The 21,483-nt window shown below is 35.0% G+C and overlaps 1 protein-coding gene across 1 annotated transcript in view; it reads right to left on the bottom strand.

The window, feature by feature from the left end:
- TNNI3K (TNNI3 interacting kinase) overlaps positions 1–21,483 on the bottom strand; it is a 280,406-nt gene that overhangs the window by 238,124 nt on the left and 20,799 nt on the right. Inside the window, exons 4-5 of the mRNA XM_081818637.1 lie at positions 20,945–21,042; positions 2,996–3,106 (exon numbers count right to left, since the gene is read on the bottom strand). Of these exons, the coding sequence (XP_081674763.1) occupies positions 2,996–3,106; positions 20,945–21,042 (209 nt within the window). The remainder of the gene's footprint in view (positions 1–2,995; positions 3,107–20,944; positions 21,043–21,483) is intronic.

The raw sequence follows: 21,483 nt of genomic DNA, 5'->3' as shown, positions 1-21,483 counted from the left end.
GGGGATGGGTTAGCCTGGTGATGGGTATTAAAGAGGGCATGTACTGAATAGAGCACTGGGTGTTATGCGCAATGAATCATGGAACACTGCATCAAAAACTAATGATGTAATGTATGGTGATTAATATAACATAATAAAATAAAAAAAAAAGAATTTCTGTCTTCTATTTATCTCTTTATCTACCACACCATCTAGGCATGTGTGTTACACATCATAAACTACAATAATTGCTTACTGAATTGAATTAAACTCCTTGGACTTTTATTCTCAGTTTCCTTAGTCTGGTCCATTCCTAACATCCAAATTTACTTGTAGGGACTCTTCACAATCTGTTCATCTAGCATTATATTCACTCTCCCCTAAATGTGTTCAGTTCATTCTTCTTACCATATCTGGACATGATTCCTCTTTTCTCTGTACAGTTCTCACTACTCTTTAAAGTTCAGCTCAATTTCAAAACCTCTCTCATAAATCCTTCCCCAACTCTTTCAGTCCATGTTGATCTCTATTCCCAGTGAATTCCTAACACTCCTCACTTTGTGTTGTTATTTCTTGCTAGATTTCTAATTGTTCCTAATTACCAAACTCACTCTGATCTTTGACTCTTTTCCCTTCCGTCCTTACTATTTTACTTTTGAATTGTTTATATAATTTTTCCTGTGTATTAATTTTGTGTGTCCAGCTACACTATAATGTCTTTAGAAGGAAAAAGTACGTCATATTTTCTTATATCATTTCCATATTCTACCACTATACTATGGAAAAAGTAGAGGTTCAAAAATATATATTAAATGAATGAATGAATATGGGGGGAAGAAAATATACTAAAAGTGAGTATTGCAATTAATAGCTTTGGAAAAATCATTCAAAGAAAATAATTTTGCATTTTGAATATGATGCTTGTAGGTTTTTTGAATATCATTTTCTTTTATTATCTGATTTGTACCTTAGTTAGTCCATTAGATAAGAAGAGAATAAAGTTTAATGTATATAAAACCTGCTTTATGTACCAGCAGTGATTGGCAATAAAAGTCACTAAATGTTATACAACAGCTAATAAAGGACGTTGGAGAATCCATGAAGAAATGCAAGACAAGAGTAGAAACCTATCTGGAATGATTTTGGTAAAGTTTGCCCTAAGGCTGGTAGAATTATATTTCCTTCCACACTATGATTTACAAAGCAAGAAAAGAGTATTTGAATAGGAGATGAAGAGACCAAGCTCTTAACCACCTTGCTTTTGAAACTTGTAAGTCTATCCCTTACAAATGTAATCAGCTCAGCAGTAGACAAAAAGCATTTTGTTTTGCAAAACATATTCTGCCATTCCCCTCCCCACCACTGAATTAAGAGATTGAACAAATCTCACTGGAACTTAATGTCTACCTCGCCAATTCTTCCACCCAGGCTTCTTAATGTTTACCTTCCATTTACTTTATCCCTGGCCTCAGTTGTTTTCTTTTTTGGAAAACACTGATATTTAGGTGATTCTAATGAAATTTCCCCTCTTATAAGTAACACAGATTTACTTATATTTACAGTAAATCTCACCAAAAAGATCTATTTTGGGGGGAGAAATAAGACACAGTAAGGGGTGGAAATGTCAGCATGAAGGAAACTATTTTGCTCTCAATGAGATTGTTAATATTTATTGAATGTAAGAGCCCTTTAAAGTGACTCTGTTAAGGGAAGTGGATCACACCCATTTTATAGGTTTTATATATGATTTTATATGCAGCTCTACTTGCTCACAGTTGGCGTGTGTGTGTGTGTGTTAGCAAAGAAAGTACAATTTAACTTGTAACATGACTAAAAGGGAGAAATAGATAACTAATAATAAAGATATTGTGGTTATCACAAATAATACAGTGGGAAAATCATGGAATTTTGAGTAAACTGACCAGGACTCCAGACATGGCTCTTTGCAATATCTAAAGACAATGACTATAGAAGAGCCATGGTTTTATATCTATCAAATGGCAGTGACATTAAAAACTATTTCATGAGGATTTGTGAGTAGATTAAATAAATAATACAAAATGCTTTGTATGTACAAAATTAATATTTTAGTAATTAAATCTAAGACAAGATCCAGAGTCCTTCCCTTGGTCTTTAAAAGCACTTTGTGATCTTGTTTGTAACCATCCACCTGACCTCATCTCCATCACTCTATCTCTAGCTCACACCACACTAATAACTTTGGTTTACTTGTGTCCCTGAAACACAACTAATTCTTTTCGGCCACAGGGTCTTTGCACGTGTTATCACATATATTTTATATACAGTTTTACTATATAGTTTATTTTAAATGGTGCCCACTTCTCTACTCTTTTCATTTTAACGTGTTTTATTATTTTTCTAGTACTTACTACTAACTGACATTATGTGTTTTCTTTTCTTTATTGTCTAGCTCATTCTCTACAACTGAACTCCAAGAAAATGGAGTTTTGCCTAATTTTTTGCTACTCTCACCTCAGAACTAGAACACTATCTATGGCACAACAGATGCTTAATAAATCAAATAATACATAAGCGAATGAATGCAAGAATGATCTTTCATTGAGTCCTTAATCTACATGAGGCAATCTGCAAAGTGCTTTATATGGATTATCTAATTTAATCATTACAATAAACCTATTATAATTTCTATTTCATAAATGAAGAAAACAGAGATGACAATAATTTGTTTGAGGTAAACACAGTAAGTGATTGCCTGACTCCAAAATCTATGCTCTTAATCACATCTATAAAGCCTGTGTGTATCCAGCCATCTTTATATTAATTGATGTTTGATTAGATTGTTACAAAACAGCCTGAATTAACTATCAAAAGAGCATTTATATAGCTTAACTTGATCCTCAAAATAAATGTACGTATTCAGTAGCTAAAAAATAAGCCAACTCCTAGAATCTGAAAAGCCAGCCTTTGAAAATAGTTCAGAACAAGAATCAAAAGAGCCAGGTTTGTTTTCACAGGTGACCAAGGTAAGACTTACCTCCAGGTGACCAGCTATTGTAGCAATATGGAGGGCAGTGAGGCCACCATAGCCAACCTGCTGTATGTCAGCTCCACTGTGAAGCAGAGAAGTGATCAATTCTGCACTGTCCTGTAAAGAAACACATCTTTAGTGTTACTTTTCTACTAATAGCAGGTTTGGACACTGTGCAACAGGATATATTGATTCCCTGACTGTCAGCCAGTTTAGGCGCTCAAAGAAAACCTAAGTGTGATTTCTGGTATAAGAGCACATGAGACAGCAGAGAGCAGCTCTCAAATGCTTGAAATGTAGGAACAAATGACAAGGCTATTCAGTTTCAATCAATCCTCTACCACTTGACCATGAAAGATAGAAAGGACATTACCTATGGTGAGGCTCTTGCAAACTCAACTCAGTCTTATGTGTAGGTCACTCCGAAAAATGTGCTTTCGCTGGCAACTGCATGATTGGACTGACTGCAGTGGACTATTTCCTGGTAATTCGGTAATTACTTCTTCTCTACATATGTGTCATGGTTCCTATACACATTAATGACACATAGTGTCATGGCCCTATACATAATTAATCAGTAGTGTCTTTCTTAACTCATTTTAACAGTGAAAATGCTTGAAGTAGTATTTAGGCCTTTGAATTAGAATAATTTATGCAATGGCCAAAGTGATCCTTACTTTCCTTGTACTATTATTTGCAGTGTATCTCTGTCCTTGGAGAGACAGGGAACTTTTCACAATATTTTTTTTTTTTTAAAGATTTTATTTATTTATTTGAGAGAGAGAGAATGAGAGACAGAGAGCATGAGAGGGAGGAGGGTCAGAGGGAGAAGCAGACTCCCCGCCGAGCAGGGAGCCCGATGCGGGACTCGATCCCGGGACTCCAGGATCATGACCTGAGCCGAAGACAGTCGCTTAACCAACTGAGCCACCCAGGCGCCCAACTTTTCACAATATTAATAGCAATTTACATTCACTGAATTTTTATTATGTAATGATCCTTTCATATGCATTAACTTATTTAAACCTGGTACATGGTAGGGCTTTAAAAATGCTTAATAAAAAAATAAAATAAAAAATAAGTATTTATCTAAATTATCCTATGAAAATTACTATTATATACCTTATTTTGTAAGTCAGAACACTCAAAAGAGTGATATGGAGGGTCACATATTCATAATACCCCACAATTGGAAGGGAATGCAAAGAACAGTCTTCATGTTTAACCCTCTCTCTCAAAGTAAGAATTCAAACCATAACTTCTTTAATACTTGGCCCACCAACATCTCAAACACACTCTGTGGCAAGAAAGTCAAGTCTTCATGAGATAGGTCATTGCACTTATCCATAAACATATTATTTCAAACTGTTGGTTAAGAAAATCCTCTCATTTAAAAAAAAAAAAGTTTGATTTCTTAATCCTGTTACACATAACTGAAGGTTATAAAAAAGGAGAAGTTATAAAAAAGTGAAAAAACTTTGGTAAAAAATTCTAAATAGCAAAATTAATGTTATAGTTTCCAAATTTTCTACTCTGCACACCTGTTCTACTAAATAAGTTAAAGATTTTGTGTTCCTTTACTATTCCTTTGGCTCCTTCTGTTCAGATACAGACCTGCGTTTTCTCCATTCTTTTTTTTCCCACTAAAGCTAAGCTAATTTTATCTCTATCCTTGCCTTCATTTTCCAAGCTTCCATAAAAAGTTATTGACACTCACTGCTGACAGCTGTGATCTCATTTCTTCAGTAATCTCTAGCTATGTATACCCAAATCTTACATAAATCCCAACTGAGTTCACTATACTCCTTACACATTGAATTTTGCTCTTTCTCACACCATCTCTTCTCCCTTTGTGCTTGCCTTATATTATCAAGAGAAATTGCCATGCTAGTTTCTTCCACCTAAGACAGAAGGACTCACCATTGTCCTGAAATCACCTCCTCAGTTTCAGAAGGTAACCTTGTTTACCAAATCCAATGTCAATCCTCTTCCTGTCTATAGTCAGATGATCTCTTTCTTCTTGCCTCCTCTTTGTTTCTGTCTGCCTTCAAAAAGTGAGTTTAGCCTCAAGCCACTTTCTCATTCCAAATGCCACCTTTGGCAATTCTTACACAATCAGATAACTTCATCTTTAGTCCAAATCCCTCTAAGTCCAAATTCCATACATCCTGCCTATCAATGGCATCTCAAATTCAAAATTCAAAATTGCTCTTGCAAATACCATTCATAATTTTCCCAGTGTTATCTGTCATCGCCTAGTATTTCTTATTCATATAATGACATTTTCTTGTTTCAAATGTCTTTGAGTCCTTCAACTCATTTAGTTTCAGAATTCTGTTGGTTCTAAGTCATTAGTACTTCCTACATTTTTTCTTATTTCTAACATCACCCTCCATTTTACAGTCTTCTCACTAGTCTCCGTGATTAAGCCTTTTCCCACCACAGTCCAGCCTCCATACTGCTACTAAATAAATATTCTTATGCACAGTTTTGATGACATTATTCTCTTTTTCAATAAACCTTTCATATACTTAACAAACACTTATTGAGCATATATGGTATGTGAAACACTGTTCTGAGCAGAGGGAACATGGCATTGTGTAAGACAGTTAAAATTCTGCTTTCATGGAGCTTACATTTGTACTGTATATACAGTAAGAGGAGAGACATAAAATAAATAAGAAGGGAACCTGGGTGGCTCAGTAGGTTGAGCAACCAACTCTTGATTTTGGCTCAGGTCATGGTCTCAGGGTCCTGGGATTGAGCTCCCCATCAGGCTCCATGTTCAATGGGGAGTCTGCTTGGGATTCTCTCTCTCCTGTCCCTCTCCCTCTGCCCCCACCCCCATGCACATGCTCTCTCCTCTCTAAAATAAATAAATAAAAATAAATAAATAAAAAATATTATATACAGTATCATAAAGTACCAATGACTGTGAAGGAAAACTAGCAAATGATAAAGTGGCTACTTTAAACTGAGTAGTCAGGGAAAGCTTCACTTCTCTGAGAAGGTACACTTTGAGATAAATGGTAAATACCAAAAGGAGAAATCCAAGTCACAATTTCAAGGGTGGCCACTGAAGATCAAGTAGCAGCTAAGTGTGAAACACATAATTTCCTAAGATGGAAATAAACTTAGTATGCTTGAAGGCCAGTGTTGAGTAGAAGGTTAAAAATAAAGAAAGGAATATTTGTTCTTTGGGTGTTGAGTTTGATAAGTTCTTTATAGATTTTGGATACTAGCCCTTTATCTGATGTGTCATTTGCAAATATCTTTTCCCATTCTGTTGGTTGCGGAGAAAGGGGAATCCTCCTATACTGTTGGTGGGAATGCAACCTGGTGCAGCCACTCTGGAAAACAGTATGGATGTTCCTCAAGACGTTAAAAATAGAGCTACCCTATGACCCAGCAATTGCACTACTGGGTATTTACCCCAAAGATACAAATGTAGGGATCTGAAGGGGTACATGTACCCCAATGTTTATAGCAGCAATGTCTACAATAGCCAAACTATGGAAAGAGCCTAGATGTCCATCAACAGATGAATGGATAAAGAAGATGTGGTGTGTGTATATATATATATAAAATTTATATATTTATACACACACACACACAATGGAATGAATATTATGCAGCCATCAAAAATGAAATCTTGCCATTTGCAACGATGTGGATGGAACTAAAGGGTATTATGCTAAGCGAAATAAGTCGGTCAGAGAAAGACAATTATCATATGATCTCACTGATATGAGGAATTTGAGAAACAAGACAGAGGATCATAGGGGAAGTGAGGGAAAAATGAAACAAGATGAAACCGGGGAGCCTGGGTGGCTCAGACAGTTAAGTGTCTACCTTCGGCTCAGTTCATGATCCCGGGGTCCTAGGATTGAGCCCCACATCGGGCTCCCTGCTGAGCAGGGAGCCTGCTTCTCCCTCTCCCTTTGCCTGCCACTCCCCCAGCTTGTACTCTCTCTCTCTCTCTGTTAAATAAAAAAAATAAAAATCTTTAAAAAAAAAAAGAAACAAGACGAAACCAGAGAGGGAAACAAACCATAAGAGACTCTTAATCTCAGGAAACAAACTGAGGGTTACTGGAATGGAGGGAGGCAGGAGGGATAGGGTGGTTGGGTGTTGGACACTGGGGAGGGTATGTGCTATGGTGAGCTCTGTGAATTGTGTAAGACTGATGAATCACAGACCTGTACCCCTGAAACAAATAATACATTATATGTTAATTAAAAAAAAAGGAAAAGTAATGTTCAAGATGAGGTCTAAGACCCCTGATTTTATAGGACCTTGTAAGCCATGGTATTTGGTGTTTGAATTTTTTCCAAGTGCAATAGCTAGCAGGAGAATGACATGATACAGAGCTAGGGAAGAATCGGGAAGAAGCAGTTTTTGAGGTTGAAATAAAATATTTTATTTTTCACATGTTAAGTTACATGAGATCCTTAGGGTTAAGACTGCGGGTACTAGAATTACTCCAAAGTTAGAATACCAGCTCTGCTAATGACTGTCAACTGGGGCAAGTTACATAACCCCTTTACACTAAGTTCCTTGGTTATAAATAAAGGGGACAGGAACTGTATGTCCTGATGTGATACATATACAAACTGTGCATTCACAACTGATGTGATAATACGTTTAAAGTACTTGTAAGGTACCTGGCAAAATAATACTCAATAAACTTACTGCCATTGGACATAGAAGACTGGGGTTTAGTTTGATCCTCAGTGAAAACTTCCAAATAAGAAAGTGAATTGACTCCATAATCTAACTCCTGTTTCTCCTTTGCCCTTACCTCCTCCCCACAACTTTACTTCTGCTTCATTAGCTACCCACTGAATTAATCAAAGTATTAAAACATAGGAAAACTCTGAAGCAGTACTGGAAACAGGAAATGTCTACCAGTTCTGCTTCGTCCAGAAAAAACAAAACAAAACAAAACAATTCACAGGAGTTAACTCCAACCTCATCAATAACTTTTATTTTTAAATGGTGAGGGTTAAAGACAGGTGAGAGCTAAAGTCTCTGAGGTAAATGAAAAAGACATCACCTTAAAACATTTTTTTCCCTGCAGATGGATAGGCATTTAAATGCAGGGAAATGGAGAAAGTCTTTTTAAGCACAAAATCACTTTTTAAAATAGAGGGAAAACATGATAAACTTAAGCAAATAAAAGTATTAAAAATACAATAAGATAAATGACAAATTGAAGAAATATTCACAATATCTAACACTGACAAGTGGTTTGTATATATATGAAGAACTTGTACAAATCCATAGAAAGACAGATACTCTTTAATTTGACAAATATTTATTAGTGAATGTCTACCTTATGACAAGCACTGTACTAGGCTACATTAAAATAATTACATGTAAAATAATGGAATAGATGAAATATTTATCAGGCAAATTCTAGTAAATGCACATCCATCCTTTTCTCAACTATCTTTATTTTTTCTTATTTAGCCAAAATTTGTGTCATGTAAGAGTTGGTATGTCATGATTTCTTCAGAATAGTCAAATGTTGAGGTCAGTCTGAAGTACTAAATTATCCTTTCATATCTTGGTTAGATTTCTCAAGTTGACCTCTGATTGACCTAATTTTTTTTTTTTACTAAATACTATAAAGATAGAACTTTTATATTCCCAAGCTATGCTAAAGAGATTGTAACAAAGCAATCATTGCTACTTAAAAATTGCTTACTATGGGCTAAATACCATGTAAAATGATTTACTGACATCATCTCTTCAAGCCTTACAACTTACCTATGAGAAAAAGACTATTATCCCTATCATGGCTGATAGCAGTCAGACTCAAAGAATTTAAAGTACTTGTAGAACCTTAAGTAGTTTGTAAGTGTTGGAGCTAGATACAAAATCGGGTGTGTTTGACTCTAAAGTCCATGCTTCATGTTTGACGATCCATGGTGCTTTACCTGATCCTTCCTTAGTTCCAATATCAAAGAGAGGATGTACTTTTGCTGTATTTTGTTGCATTTAACTGAGGAGTCCCAAACATTTTTTTCCTGCTATACAGAAGTATTGTGTTCTAATGGAATTATTTTAAAAGTCAGCAATATGGCACACACCTTCCAGGGAGGAAAAATCATTCATATAAAATAATAACATGGGTAAATTTTAAATATGACAAAGTTGATCTTATTGTTTGCACTCTATGATATATAACAAGTATCTAAAGGCAAAAAATTTTTTTAAAGATTTTACACAGAAGCATTCTAAAGTGTGGAGAAATAAGCCTCTGTTATGCATTAGTGTGTACAATACTAATTAATTAATTAATTTTAAAGATTTATTTATTTATGAGAGCGAGAGTTGGGAGGCAAGGGGCCAAGGGAGAGGGAGAGAGAGTCTTAAGCGGACTCTGTGCTCAGTGCAGAGCCAGAGGCGGGGCTTAATTTCATGACCCTGAGATCATGACATGAGCCGAAACCAAGAGTCCAATGCTTAATCAACTGTGCCACCCAGGAGCCCCTGTACACTATTTATTTTTAAACAAAAGAAAATCCGTGTGTGGTACAGTAAGGCTTGGATAAAAAATCTGTCTAGCAAATCCTTGAAAAAATAGGATTTGAGATACAATAGACCTCTAAAGATTTATGTAAATGGGAAAAATTTCTTGTAATGTTAGCAACTCCAACTTTGTACTATGCATAAAACCGTAACACAGCATCTAATATCTTGCCTATTGTTAGCTCTGTGATTGTTACTATGGATAAAGCCAAGATAAGTAACCATTAGTGTCAGGGAGCTTAGATTCTCTACCACCAAATCTCATAAGTTAAATACACACACACACACACACACACACACACACTCACTTTTTTGTTGTTGTTTTTTGGTAGTTCTATTTCAGAATGAAAATAAACTGGGAATTTTTAATGTTTAAAATTTACTTTCTTCTGATTATGGAAATATGTCCTCTGGAGGTTTTAAAACACAACACTAATTCATTTATAATCTTCCCATATAGATGTGAAATTTGTGGCCTTTCCCCTTGAATCCAGGTGGGTTCTGATCAAAAGAGTGTGGTAGAAATAAACTATGTTTCCTCTAAGGCTAGGTCATAAAAAGCCACATATCTTCCTTCTATTTTCTGGAACACTTGTTCTTGAAGCTATTAGCTACCATGTAAGAAGTCTGACTAACTTGAGGCAGCCAGGCTGTAAGGAATCCCAGGCCACACAGAGAAGCTGCATATCATATACAAGCTTTCCCCTCAGATGATCCAGCTAAAGCTAGACTTACAGTCATTCCAGCCCAGGCACCAGATATGTGAAGCCTCCAGGGGATTCCAATTTCCTGGTTGATGAAGTACCCTAGTCATTTCTGTCTTCTCAGCTGAGGCCCCAAATACAGTCGAGCAGAATCAAGCCATCCCTGCTGCATCTTGTCTGAATTTCTGAACTGAGAATCCCTAAGAATAATAAAATGACTGTCGTATTAGAGGACTAAGTTTGCGGTAATTCGTTATGCTTTAATAGACGACTAGCACATGTCATAGTAGAAAATGTAGAAAACAGAGTAAAGGAATAAATAACAATTTATAACCTGTAGTACCACCATATAATCACTAGTATCAATTATTCATTTATTTCCTTCCATTCTTTTTCTCAGGTATGGACCTTCATGAAACTAGATAAGAGCACAGACTAGCACTGCAAAGTACTTGTGTTTGCATTCTAATGGCCACTTCCTACATTTGAGACATGTTCCCTAACTTCTTAAGCTATGGGGCTTTTTTTTCTATACAATGGAGATCATAATAGTGTCAATCTTACAGAGTTGTTGTGAGGATTAAATCAAATGATGTAATGCATTTTGCATAATGCTTGACACATAATTTTTGTTGTTAATTATTATGTACACAATTGAGCTATACTACATATAGAGATAAATAATCTGCCTTTTTCATTTAATGTAAAATACTGAGTATTTCCCATTGTTTGGCAGATGTAGAGATACGCCACTCAAATCTCCCTTCAAGAAGAGTGTGCTGGGAATGTGGTTAGCTGGCAATAACCCTCTTCAGGATCCACTGCAGCAGTAGAGTTGAGATCTTTTCAAAGTGGCCCCCAGTCATTGACTGAGAAAGCTGGTGGTAAAAGGACCTAGCCATTGCCACTCAAGCATTACTCCTCTAATAGGCAATTTTTGCTCTGGAGCTCCCATTGGGCTGGCAAAGATTTTAGTGAGTCTCACTGTGGTCTGACAGCTTCCCCAGACTAATTCCACTGCCTTCCTTTGCCTTTCACAGGTGTCACTTCCAAATAAATCTCTTGCACTCCAAAATCCCTTTCAGAGCCGGCTTTTCAAGAACTCAACTGGCATAACATATCATAAAATGTTTCTTTAATGCACATTTAAATCAAAGCTTAACTGGGATTTGAACTTAGACCTTCTGATTTTAAGTCCTATGCTTTTTTAAATACAACATGTTACCCTCCACCCCCAACTAATATTCTACTCTCAATTTTTTGCCTTTCATGTGTAAGCCCTGACCATGTGTTCTTCACCTGTAAAAAGGGAATCTAATATCTGCTGTATCCATCTTACAGGGTTGTAACAGGATCAAATTGTATAATGTATGTGGGAATGTTTGTAAACTCAAGATTCTTACAAGTATAAATTCATATACTAATATTAAATGTCACCCCCAAGATTGACCTATGAGAACATTCACCTTACATCTTAATCTTAGTCCACTTTATCCCCAAATATGTTTAATCATGAAATACCTCAATATCTTCACCTGCAAGATGCAGAGTTGGGCTAAATTGTTTTCTGTAATACCCTATCTAACTCAAATATTGTAATATTCCCTGAAATGTCACATCAAGCTGCAAGGAAGACCTGAACTTGGTTTGGAAAGAAGACTGGGTTTCTGGGTGTGAAAACAGGGATATATAAGTAAATATTTTAATAATGTGCTTACTTAAGTATCTTTTCTCTATAACCCAATTTACCCAGCCCAGTAATTATTACAGTCTGGTGTTTATGCTAGTAGGGAAAAAAGTAAAAAAGCAGTTTTGTAGTCTTCAAAGAATATTAAGGTTTCTTTTAGGGCAAGGGACTATACAGAGCTTCAGTATCAAACATATTTAGTTCTAGGCATTAAAGTTTAATGGACTAGAGCTGCCTCATGTATCATAGACATCTCCAGTGAAAGGATCCATTAATCAGTATAAAAATAACTGCTCATGAAAGTTCACACCTACATGCCTCTTGTTGAAATAATTCTGAATTTACCTCTGCAAAAGATAGCACTTATTAAAGGTTTTGGTGTGACAGGAATACTTGACTTTGCTTGAAATTTTGAAAAAAAGGAGAGAAAAGAGAGAAGGAACACACTGTAGATTGAGTACCTGTACTCAGAGTAAGGCCTCTAATTTTGCTTTGGACCTCTTTTTTTCTCATCACCATTGCTGACCCTTCCTCTTCTGTTTCCTAGTGTTCAATAATCATGTCCTGTGGGCTGCTTCCAATTGGCCTTTGAATATACTTGTTCTCTCTTTCAGTAATATAGTGTTGATTTAATAGGGAGGAGCTAATCAGAATCTCTGGGAATTTGGGAGAATGCAAATACTTGTTGTTTGAAAAAGCAAATTGAGTATTATAATTTCTTTGTTTTCACTTTAATTTTATTTATTTTAAAATAAAATACATGTAAACAGACAGTGAATGTTTATGTTTATCCAAAGAAGCAAAACTTTAAAAAGATCGAGAAACACACTATTGTAGAATCTTTCTGTGATCCTATCTCTCCTCAAGATACTGCCCAATCTTTATTCAATGCCTACATTTTCCCAACTCCATTTACTTTCAATCCATTTTTACACTCTCTATTCCCACAAATTCACTAAACATTCCTTAAGGAGATATCTGACAATTTTCTAATTTCCACATCTAATGGCTAAAATAGAACCATATTTTGTCCAATGTCAACATGATTCTTCCTCCTTTGAATAATAGGATTATTCACCATAGAATTATAACTTCATTTATTTATTTATGCAACATGTATTTATTGATGAATATACACCAGGAACTATTCTATGCACTTAGATTAAGATGATAAGAAATTTAGATCTAATCTCTGCCTTGGTGGTGCTCACAGAAACAAGTCACAAGGGGGAAACTATGTATATGGTTTGGCTTGCATAATAGTTAAAACTAAAATTTTGAATTAATGGAAATTAAATATCAGGAAACTTCATAATTTCTGATTCTCTGAAATTTGGGGCAATACTGGGCTTACCTGCCTACATGGCAATGATTAGCTGGAGCTGAATGCTGACTGCTCCTTTACATGGAGCATAAGTTCTCTAATTTGCCACAGTCTCCATCATGTCTTATGTCTCAAAAACACTGAGTCCAAGTGTTAGTCCCCATTTAACTTTGTCATATTATCTAACACCTTAATTCATTTATGTTACCTGTATCATTCTACACATACTTAAGATTGTGACCCTTAAACTAGAGGAAGATGTAGAGAAGTAACCATGTAATGAAAGAGAATCATTCACAGTATGAGAAGGTGTACAGGGTGTTTATGAGAGTACATGGAAGGAGCACCTAATCCAGATTTGGGAGGGGTCAGGGAAGGTTCTCCAGGAAGTAGTGCTTATATAAGAATTGAAGGATAAATTAGTGTTTTCAATAACATCCTATCAAGTTTTTACTGAGAACATGTTAATTTAGAGATTATGAAATATTAGTTTACTAAGAAGAAATGTAAGTGTAAAAATAAATCTTAATGTTTGATCTAATTTGTGGGTATAAATGTTTTCTGGTTCCTTAAATTAAAAATTTTAAGCAGTGTTTAAAAGTTGCAATTAACTGGAAGATTTAGTTAAGTATCAAAAAAGAAAAAAAACAAAAACAAAAAGTATTTTTGTGTGTGTGATTTTTGTTTCTTTTTCCAAGAATTTGTTATTATTATCTTGACAAATTCCTACTTGGAGAAAATGCTCCCTTTAATCAGGAAACTTTATTTATTCAAATAAAAAGGTAACTTGGATTTTAAAAAGATATCAATTAATTTTGTCCTCTATATTAATGGTTTTCAGCAGGGGGTGATTTTGTCCTCAAGGGGCAATGTCTGTAGACATTTTTGGTGTCACACTGGGGATGGGAGAAGTGGCTACCAGGATCTAGAGACTAGAGGCCAGGAATGCTGCTAAATATCTTACAATGCACAGGACAGCCCCACAACATGGAATAATTCAATCCAAAATATCAGTAGTGCTGAGGCAGAGAAAATCTATGTAAGTAAAGGATTCAGAAAGTATGAAACACATGCATTGTGACCTGGATTTTATGATAGTTGAAAAGAAATATCAATTTTGCAATCAAATACACGTGTTAAGGAAGAAAAAACGTCAGAAAAGAAGATACAACAGTTTCTAGGCTATGGATCACCATGAATAGAAAACAGCTTTCTGTTAGGCATGGTTGTGTGGTAATAAGAACCCAGGTCTAGTGAGCCAAAAGACATAGGTTGAATTAAATGTAATAATCCAGAAGACACGATCCTTTTTGTTCAAGAAAGCTCGAGGAAGCTCAGTTTATCTTGGTTTCAAATATGTAATAATCTCCTACTAGGAAAAGAAATAAAAATATATTTAAGCAGAAGAAATAATAAGAATAAAAACACTGAAGTGTGAAAAATGCTTGTCCTAAAGAATGAAATAATCTAGAACAATGCTTTTCAAACTTTAGTCTGTAAACCTGTCAGCTGGGATTAAAACAACAACAACAACAACAAAACACACGTTCTTGGGGTGCCTGGGTGGCTCAGTCGTTAGGCGGCTGCTTTCGGCTCAGGTCATGATTCCAGGTCCTGGAATCGAGCCCCGCATCAGGCTCCCTGCTCAGCGGGAGGCCTGCTTCTCCCTCTCCCACTCCCCCTGCTTGTGTTCCCTCTCTCGCTGTGTTTCTGTCAAATAAATGAAATCTTTAAAAAAACAAAAACAAAAACAAAAACACACGTTCTTGTTGGTTAGGGGTGGGATAGGGAATGAGGCTCTGCATTTCTAAAACTCATTTGAGGCAGGTGCTTCTGGTCTTCTTACCACATCTGAGTTGCAAGACTTGAACAATGATCCTTATCATTTAGCCTTAGACTGCTTACATCAAAATTGCCTAGGCTGTTTGTTAAAATTTTAGATTCCCAGCATATTCTATATGTACCAAATTTGATTGAAGTGAGATGTGGAGAGAAATATCCATTTTAAATATGTAGTTACCATATAATTCTTATGCATATTAAATTTGAAAACCATTAGAGTTGGAAGAGCAGAGACTGTAGGAGTCTGAAAAGTGATTCCAGCATAATTGTGAATTAAGGGATTTTGAAACTCTTATTTAGACTTTGAATTTTATTATGCAGGTAATGGATAACAACAGTATTTTTTTTAGTTTTATTTTATTATGTTATGTTAATCACCATACATCATTAGTTTTTGATGTAGTGTTCCATGATTCATTGTTTGCGTATAACACCCAGTGCTCCATTCAATACATGCCCTCTTTAATTCAATGACTTAGAACAGTAGTGTCATATATTTTGCTCCATTTTATGTATTTGACTTGTCAGTAAGGAAAATCTGTACAAGTTATTCAGTCATGCCCCCATCTATTTTTAGATTACTTCCAAAATGATGTGCTTAAGGTGCAAATCCTAGATTGCGCCTATTAGGTATTTCATATGTTTGGAAGTAATCTAAAACCTAAAAATAGATGGGTACATGACTGGATAACTTATACAGATTTTCCTCACTGACAAGTCAAATACATAAAATGGAACAAAATATATGACACTTCTGTTCTAAGTCATTGAACAACATGAACAAAAGACTGTGATCTTTGGAAGAAGGGGAAGACACAAAGTAAGCCTCCACAATATTCCATGATTGTTCTGACTTTCTGCCTGAGATATTTCTCTGTCACAGAAGAGAAAGTGAAAGGGCAATCATAATGAGTTGACAATCAAGATTAAATTTCTGGGATTATAAAATGATTGTAATTTGTCAAGCAGGGTAACTGGAACAGAAGAAGAAGCTGCACAAAGAGAGGACTGCAGATATCTGCATTGAGATTCACTATAGATTTTTGAGTTGGGCTGCACAGAAACAGAGAAAAACTCTGTAGTAGGTAAGATCACCAATTAATGGCTGAAAAGTATATGGTAATGATGGAAGAGATCATGTAGTAATAGGAAATTTTGGAGTTCCAGAAACCAGAATGGAGACTTTATTAAGTGACTTGGGTATTCAGGTAAGATATCAAAAATCCACATCTTAGGAGTAAGAACCATATTCAGGAGTAAGGACCACATCCTAGAGTAAGAGGTATGCTATTAGGCTAAGTCTGAAACTCAAATAGACCCACCCTAACAAAAAGTCAAATCAAGATTGACTGGGTGAAATGTAACTGCCTTCCAAAAAAAAACAAAAACAAAATAAAACCCCACACCCTTTAAAGGAAGATGACATGATGATTTATTGTAACAAATAATACATAATGTCTAACATGTGATAAAAATTAATAAAAATGTGAAAAAACTGGAAAATGTAATATGAACTCAAGAGAAAAAACACTCAATAGAAATAAACACTGAGGTAATCCAGATGTTAGAAACAACAGATAAGGCATTTAAAACAGTCATTAATGATAGAATCAAGAATTTAAAGGGAAATATGGAAAAATAAAGGAACAGATGGATAATCATAGAAGAGAAATTGAAATTATATTTTAACATCAAGGGAAATCCCAGAACTGAAAAGTATAGTATCTGAAATGAATAACTCTTAGCAGATTATCATCAGATGGGAGATGGCAGAGAAATCGTTTTTGAACTTGAATTCAAGTAATTAGAAATAATCAAAATTTAAAACAGAGAGAAAGAAGATAGAAGAAAATGAACAGAGACTCAGTAACCTGTGAAAGATTACCATTCTAACATATATATTTAAAAAAATAGAGATCAAAATTTCTGAACTTGATGAAAGCATAAACTTACAGATTTAAGAAGCTCAATGGACTCTAAAAAGCATTGTCCAGAGAAAATCATACATAGGATTATTATAACCAATCTGCTGAAAATTAAAGATATTTTCTCTAAAAGATATGAAGTGTTTATTAGAAAAATTCTAACCATATATTGGAATTTATAACATGTATAGATATAATGTATATGGCAACAATAGTATAAAGAATGAAGATAAAGTGGAACTATACTATGGATGGTTCTTACATTTAAAGTGAAGTAGACTGATATTAATAGACAGTGCATGTGTTTATTGAGGATCCATAGTGTAATCACTAATCAGTTAACAAATAATGCATACAAGTTTTGCTACAAGAAAATGAAAAGGCAAAAAAAAAAAAAAAGAAAATGAAAAGGCAAGCCACAGACTGGGGAAAATTTTTCAAAATGTATATCCAACAAAAGACCCATATCCAAATACATAGAGATCTTTTCTTATAATTCAAGAAAACAATAAACCAAATTTAAAAATGGGATAAAGATTTGAACAGACACTACAGCAAAAAAAAAAAAAATGACAAATAAGCACACGAAAATTGATTCAACTTCATTAGTCACTAGAGATATGCACATTAATCATGAAATATTAATATATATTCAATAGAAAGGCTAAAGTAAAAAATATTGACAAGTGTTGGCAAGAGTATATAACATAATCACTAGAAACAAATACATTGCTGATGGAAATGGAAGATGATATAGCCAATTTGGTAAAGGGTTTGGCATTTCTTATAAAATAAACATGCACTTATGATACGACCCATCAATTCCATTCCTACGCATTGCCCAAGAGAAATAAAAACAAATGTTCAAACAAAGATCTGTACATGAATATTAATAGCAGCTTTATTTATAACAGCCAAAATCTGGAAACAACCCATACGTCCATAACAAGTATATTGTTAAACAAATGGTACTATATCCATAGAAAGGAATATAGATTCACAATAAAATAAATGAATTACTGAACACACAATAGTATTATGATAACTGATAGAAACCATATATAAAAGAAAACATACTGAATGGATTGCATATAGGTAAATTCTAGAAAGGGAACAATTATACTGATAGAAAACACATAGTGGTTTCCAGAGGTCAGGGGGATAGAGGAGGAAATTGACTGCAAAAAAGGTATGAGGGAACTTTTTTATATGATAGAAAAGTCCTATATCATGACTGTGATGATAGTATACGACTATATACATTTTTAAAAGTCATCAAATTGTCCACTTAAAATTGTGAATTTTATTGTGCACAAATTATACCTCAATAAATCTAGCCCCTATTAAAAAAACTGAGCAAAAACAAAGCAATAACAAACAAAACAAGTAAGAGGAGTGCTAACCAGCATGCCAGGGTGTATGATTAAATGAGCTGCTGATGTGACCAATAAAAACTGATGTGACTCATTTTGTGAGTGGTAAGAAAAAATAAAGTTCACTTGCAATATTTATAAAAATCCAAATAAATATATATAAGTAACTGTTCTGTATGCACCAAAATATTAAAATCAAGAAAGGAAAGGAAAGGAAAGGAAATAAAGGCAAGGACATTTCTTTCAGATAAAAGAGATTCAGAGACAAGAAAACTAAAAATGAATGATTCTGGAATCAATCCTAAACAAGAAAAAAATAAACAGCTTTTCATAAATGACACTAATAAGATAACTAACCAAATTTGAATTTGGACTATAGATTAGATAATAGTATTGCATCAATATTAAATTTTCTGATTTTGATCATTGTATTGTGATGATGTAAGTGGATTTTCTTTTTCTTAGGCAGGTCAGGGAATGGATAATTAGAACTAGATTTAATGCAATGGTAGTATGAATGGCTACTTTATATTCTTTCTGTGTTTTAAAGGAAATTGTAAATTTAATTTGTTTTTGCCTTTGTTAAGGCATAGGTGGAATAATCATGCACTCAATTATAGCCTTTCAAAATTTTTGCCTACCTTATGTCCTAAGACTCTAAATTTGTTTAAACTTGCTAAAAACAAGCTAGTCCATATATCCTTCTGTAAAATATATGAAAACAGAAGAAATAGAGCAAAGGGAATTCTAAATATGGAAATTTAGTTTTGATAAAGAGAAGTAGAAGAAATTCTGTAAAGATTGTAGCACTAAATCATTCAGAATGAATTTCTATGGTTGTGTCATACTAAGTGTTAGGAAAACAAACTAATACAGAAAGGAATCTCCCAGTCAGATTCAGAATTCATAGTTTCACATACTGCCTTAACTCACTTCCTATTCTTTGGAGCTCTTCTACTCTCACCTCCTGCTATTCAGCAGAAAAGCCAGCATCAGACACAGTTTCCCACATCCTGAATTCAGCCTCAATTCAAGTTTCACAGGATGATTAAGACAATTTAGCAAATAACTGACACTTTCTCCAAGAAAAAACAAAAAACAAAAAACAAAATAAAACTGACTAGGAATTGGCTGGGCGCAAAAAAGGATGAATATTAGAGCATTTGTACTATGAATCACAGGAATATGTGAATCTGAATTGTGGGAAAATATGGCTCTCTTCCCCTAACCATGATAAACTCTAAAGTTTGGGGGAGGGACTGTAGTGTGAAGTGATCCTGATATGAGCAACAGCTGCCCCACTCCCAGGTCCTGCACATACAAAACTGAAATGAAATCCTGTCACAGATTCACATGAAACTGAGAAAGAACAAAATATGCAATATAACAATGAGAATCTGAGAGTATGAGCCAACTGCACTTGACAATCACTATTCTGACATTCACTAGATAGCTAACTTTAACCTTCAGTTTCCTTTTCTATAAAATAAACCCTATTATGCATCTCACTAAGTTATATTAATAGTTAAAGAAATAATGTATATAAAACCTAGTATAATACTTAACTCATAAGTACAGAGTAAGTAAAAACTTATTATGATTAGAGAATGAACAATTTATATTTATTTTATATATTCTATAAATTTATATTTATGACAATCTCAAGGATCTATGCCAATACTGAGTATCCCAGTTTTTCAAACCCACTTTTATATTTACTTTCTGATCAGGTACTGAGATTAGTTGGGAGGGACTGATGCAAGGAAATAAACTGAAGAAAAAGTAGGAAAAATAAAAGAAGGAAACTAAAGGGAACTCTAGAAGTATTTTTTTTAAGATTTTATTTATTTATTTGAGAGAGAGAGAGAATGTTGCATGAGTGCCTGCGTGTGGGGTGGGGGGGAGGGGCAGAGAGAGAGGGAGAGAGAGAATCTTAAACAGACTCCATACCCAGTGTGGAGCCCCATACAGGGCTTGCTCTCATGATCCTAAGATCATGACCTGAGCCAAAATCAAGAGTCAGATGCTTAACCAACTGAGCCACCCAGGTGCCTCTAGAGATATTTTTAATTAAGGAAAATGTGCAGAAAAAGAAATGTAGCTTCAATGTCCTTCTTTCATCCTCAAAGGCAATCTCATTCTCTACTGCACAGAGGCAGCTTGGTCTCCTGGTGAGAAGCTCTGGCAAGGGGACCAGATGGCCAGCTCCTAAATCCTGGCTAACCCACTGACTAACCATGTAATCTTGGGGACAATAATAGTATTCACTTACAGGTTTCTTGTGAGACTTAAATGAGTTAAACATGGTAAGTGTTACAAAGAGTATGTGTCTGGTATATAGATAATACCAGGTCAATATAGAGAAAGAGCTTCATGTAGTAATGTAATGCTCTGGTCACTCTGAATGTTTTTCATGATTACCAATTTGCCACACACACACATACACACACACACACAAAGAAGAAGAAGAGGAGGAGGAGAGGAGGAAGAAGGGCAGCAGCAGTCTGAAGATGCACATCATCTTAAGTTGTAATACAGTATTATGGGAACAAAAATATTGTACCTTGTAAACTGCCAAGTGCAAGGCTGTAAATCCATTTCTTGTTAGTCGAGATGGGCGAAGCCCTTTTAACATAAGGGTTCTAATATGTGACTTGTTACCTTAAAGAGAAAAGTGAAAAAAGGTTAAATTATTATGGGAGTAGACCAAGTGACTTTAAAATTTCTCTTTGATTTAATGATAAATTCACACTGATGTATGAAAATGTCGAGCTATGGCACCTGAGTAGCTCAGGTGGCTCAGGCAGTTGAGTGTCTGACTCTCAGTTTTGGCTCAGGTCATGATCTCAAGGTCTTGGGATCACCAGCCTTGGGCTCTGTGCTTAGCACAGAGTCTGCTTATCTCCCTCCCCCTACCAACTCACTGGTGCTCTTGCTCTCTCTGTCTCTCAAATAAATAAATAAATAGGGGGAGGAGCAAGATGGTGGAGGAGTAAGAGACCTGGATTTCATCTGCTCTCAGGAATTCAGCTGGATAGGGAACAAACCATTCTGAACACCTATGAACTCAACAGGAGATTGAAGAAAAGAATAGCAACAACT

The sequence above is a fragment of the Leptonychotes weddellii genome, chromosome 4 (assembly GCF_054177405.1).
Source record: "Leptonychotes weddellii isolate Sample4059 chromosome 4, ASM5417740v2, whole genome shotgun sequence".
NCBI lineage: Eukaryota > Metazoa > Chordata > Mammalia > Carnivora > Phocidae > Leptonychotes > Leptonychotes weddellii.
This window is presented reverse-complemented; position numbering and strand designations above follow the sequence as displayed.